Source organism: Trichosurus vulpecula, chromosome 6 (genome assembly GCF_011100635.1).
Source record: "Trichosurus vulpecula isolate mTriVul1 chromosome 6, mTriVul1.pri, whole genome shotgun sequence".
Taxonomy (NCBI): domain Eukaryota; kingdom Metazoa; phylum Chordata; class Mammalia; order Diprotodontia; family Phalangeridae; genus Trichosurus; species Trichosurus vulpecula.
Genome location: NC_050578.1, coordinates 281,184,811 through 281,188,153, shown reverse-complemented (window position 1 = coordinate 281,188,153; position 3,343 = coordinate 281,184,811). Strand labels below are relative to the sequence as shown.

Genomic DNA, 3,343 nt, shown 5'->3' with positions numbered 1-3,343 from the left:
TGTCACAATATAAATTCCTGAGAATAGAAGAGGAAATAGAACGTGAAAACAGACCTATATGAGAAAAAAGATGTTGTACAGGCCATAAATGAGCTTACTGAGAAAAAAGGATCAGGACCAGATGAATTTACAAACGAATCCTATCAAACATTTAAAGATCAACTAATTCCAATATTAAATGAATTATTTGGAATAATAGGTAAAGAAGGGATCCTACCAAACCACTTTTATGAAACAAATATGACTTTGACAACTTAACTAGAAAGAGTAACAACAGATGAAGAAAATTATAGACCAATTTCCTTAATGAATATTCAGGCAAAAATCCTAAACAAAACACTAGCTGAAAGATTGTGACAATATAATGGAAGGATTATACATTATGACCAAATAAGATTTATACCAGGAAATCAGATATAGTTTTACATAAGTATCTAATTTAATAATTATTAATAAGTTAATAAGATAAGATATTAAAAAGACAAAACAAAATAAATTAATACAATTATTAATAATAAAATAATTTAACAATTAAAATTATTAACAGAGTTGATTATATAAATAACAAAAGTTTTAAAAATCATATGATTACACCATTTTGTGGCTGGATCAGGTAAAAACTACTGACGAAACAGTAAGGTCATTGTCAGTGGACGAATCAGATGGAGGCTGAATGATCTCTCACAGTGGGGATATTCCATAGAAGATTGGTGTTTTTGCATGTGTGTGTGTGTGTTTGGCACATATGTGTGTTGAGCAGGCACATATGTGTGTGGTATGAGTGTGATATGTATGTGTGTGAGATGATGTGTCCCTTCCCCTGCTTTGGTTTCATTAGGGTGGGTCCTATCCTATAACACCCCTACAGCATCTGCTGTCAGCAGGAACTAGGTCATGGAGAGTGAAAGAGACATTAGAATAGAGAGAGTCACAGAAACATAGAAACACATAGACTCAAAGAGATTGAGCCCTGGAGGAACAGACTGGAAACAAGAGAGGAAGATGAGCCTCAGCCTTGACCTTTAGGAGGAGAGAAGTATTTAACTCAACTCCTATGATGGGAGTGGAAGGGGAGAGGGAAAAGAGCACAAGCAGGGAATGGAGGGAGACACGGCTGAGCTGGGATCTCCCCTGTTTAGGGCCAGGCCATGGGGGAAAGAGTCCTGAGGGAACCTTGAGGATCAAGACAATGAGCATGGCCCATGGAACCCTGAGGAGTCTGACCCCTGACTCTGCCTTCCTTTACAAAGATTCATCAAGAGAGGACAGGGAGACACGAGGCCTTGGAGGATGTCTTTCCTCTTCCTCTGCTTTTCACGACAGGGACAGTGGCATTTGTTGGAGTTGCCTTCCCCTGGGCTGGTGACACATGAGGCCCTGGATCTGACCCCCCCATGTAAAGGAGCCTCCAACAAGCTAGGGGGTTCCAAAGTGCAGGGCATTGGGCTGGAGTCAGGAAGATCTGAGTTCAAATCCAGTCTCAGATGCTTGCTTAGGGACCCTGGGCAAGTCACTGAACCTCTGCCTGTCTCAGTTTCCTCAAATGTAAATGGGGTCATGAGAGCACCTACCTCCCAGGGATATTGTGAGGAGTAAATGACATATTTGTAAAGCACTTAGTATACTGCCTGGTGTAGTCTTGTTGTTCAGTCGGGTGACTCTTTGTTACCCTCACCTGGGGTTTTCCTGGCAAAGATACTGGAGTGTTTGCCATTTTTTTTGCTAGCTAATTTTACTAATGAGGTAACTGAGGCAAACTGAATTAAGTGATTCACCCAGGATCACACAGCTGCAAATTGTCTCAGGCCAGATATGACTTTGGTTCTTCCCATTCTAGCCCCTAGAGCTCTATTGTCTGCACTGCTGAGCTGCCTGGCATATCACTTGTTTGTTCATCACTTAGAGGTCAAGCCCTAGGCACCGGCAAAAGGGATGGAAGGGGGAATCCTGGTTTCCCTGCCAGGGAGGTGGAAAGGGGGCTGCAGCTGGGTTTGGGCATGGGGCTCATTTCAAAGGCTCTCAAGTCTTGTTCTTAGCATCAGAATGATGTCTCCAGGCTGTTGGTGTAGAGGGTGTCCCTTGCCCCACTTCCAAAATTCCGCTCATCCCCCAGGGCCCTCTGGAGGATCACCTTGAGGGGCTCTTTCTTTTTATGCATTTGTTTGCCCAGGAAGAAGTAAATGAAGGGGTTTGCACTGCTGTTGAGACAGGCCAGGAGCCGACCGAGCCATTGAGGCATAAAAACTGTATTGAAGTAGCTTAAGAATTCCCCAATCTCCATGGGTAGGCCACAGAGCAGGAACACGAGGACAGCTAGTAGGATGAGGAGGTAGAGCCTGGGGGGCTGCCGGCGCTGAGAGCTGCACTGGACTCTCAGCAGAAGGGTCAGGCTGGACATGCACAGCACGCAGGTGAGGAGGAGGAACCATACAAACTCTGTGATTAAGTAGTCACGACACATGCGTTTCATGTGGCCAGGATAATCATCATAACAAATGACGATATATGCTACTTCAAGCAGGCCGCCTAGAGCCCAGAGGACAGCGCAGACAGCCACAGACGTGCGCTTGGGGCGGTGACATCGGTGCCAGATGGGGAAGAGCACAGATAGACAGCGCTCGGTGCTGATCGCAGCCAGGAAACTGAGGCTCACCGTGTAGAATGTGTATGTGATGTATTGCAATAACCTGTACATGAAAGAATGACACAAATATCTAACAAATTCACATATGGAGACGAGAAAGGAGGAACAGAGGAAGAGTGCGTCGGCCCCGGCCAGGTTGAGGATGTAGATAGAGAAGAGATTCCTCCGGATGCGGAAGCTCAGGAGCCACAGGACGATGCTGTTCCCCACCAGCCCAACCAGGGCAGTGAGTAGAGGGAGGGTCCAAATCCAGTGAACCCTCCAAAAATGTCCATGTTGCATAGAAACTGAACTGTCGTTTACACTTCTCTGTGTTGCGTGGTCATGAACATATTCCTGCTGCCCAGGTGTGGGAGACACAGCCATGGTGGTTGGTCCCAGCCCCAGGAAACCCTGCTCCTCTCAGAAGCCCTGGGGACACAAAAACAAGGAAGTGCATTTTCCGGAGATTTACTCTCATCTTTACCTTCAATTAGAACCTCCTCTTATGCACTCCCTCTCTTTGGGGCGCAGCTAGGTTGCACCACAGTGCACAGAAGTATGGACTTGGAGTAAGAAGTGAGTTAAAATCTAGTTTCCAATACTTAATGGAGAAATGATTATGTTACTGCTATCAATAACCAGTTAAGCAATTAGGATTAAGACTTTCCCTTCTATTTCCTCATTCAGAAACCAGTCCCCTGTAGGTCATTCAGTCAA

The 3,343-nt window shown here is 45.1% G+C and overlaps 1 protein-coding gene across 1 annotated transcript; it reads right to left on the bottom strand.

The window, feature by feature from the left end:
- Positions 1-2,038: 2,038 nt before the first annotated feature.
- Positions 2,039-3,010, bottom strand: LOC118855236 (mas-related G-protein coupled receptor member X1-like). The gene has a single exon (XM_036765319.1). It carries the CDS (start codon positions 3,008-3,010, stop codon positions 2,039-2,041), a length of 972 nt encoding a protein of 323 aa, XP_036621214.1.
- Between the last annotated feature and the right edge of the window lie 333 nt (positions 3,011-3,343).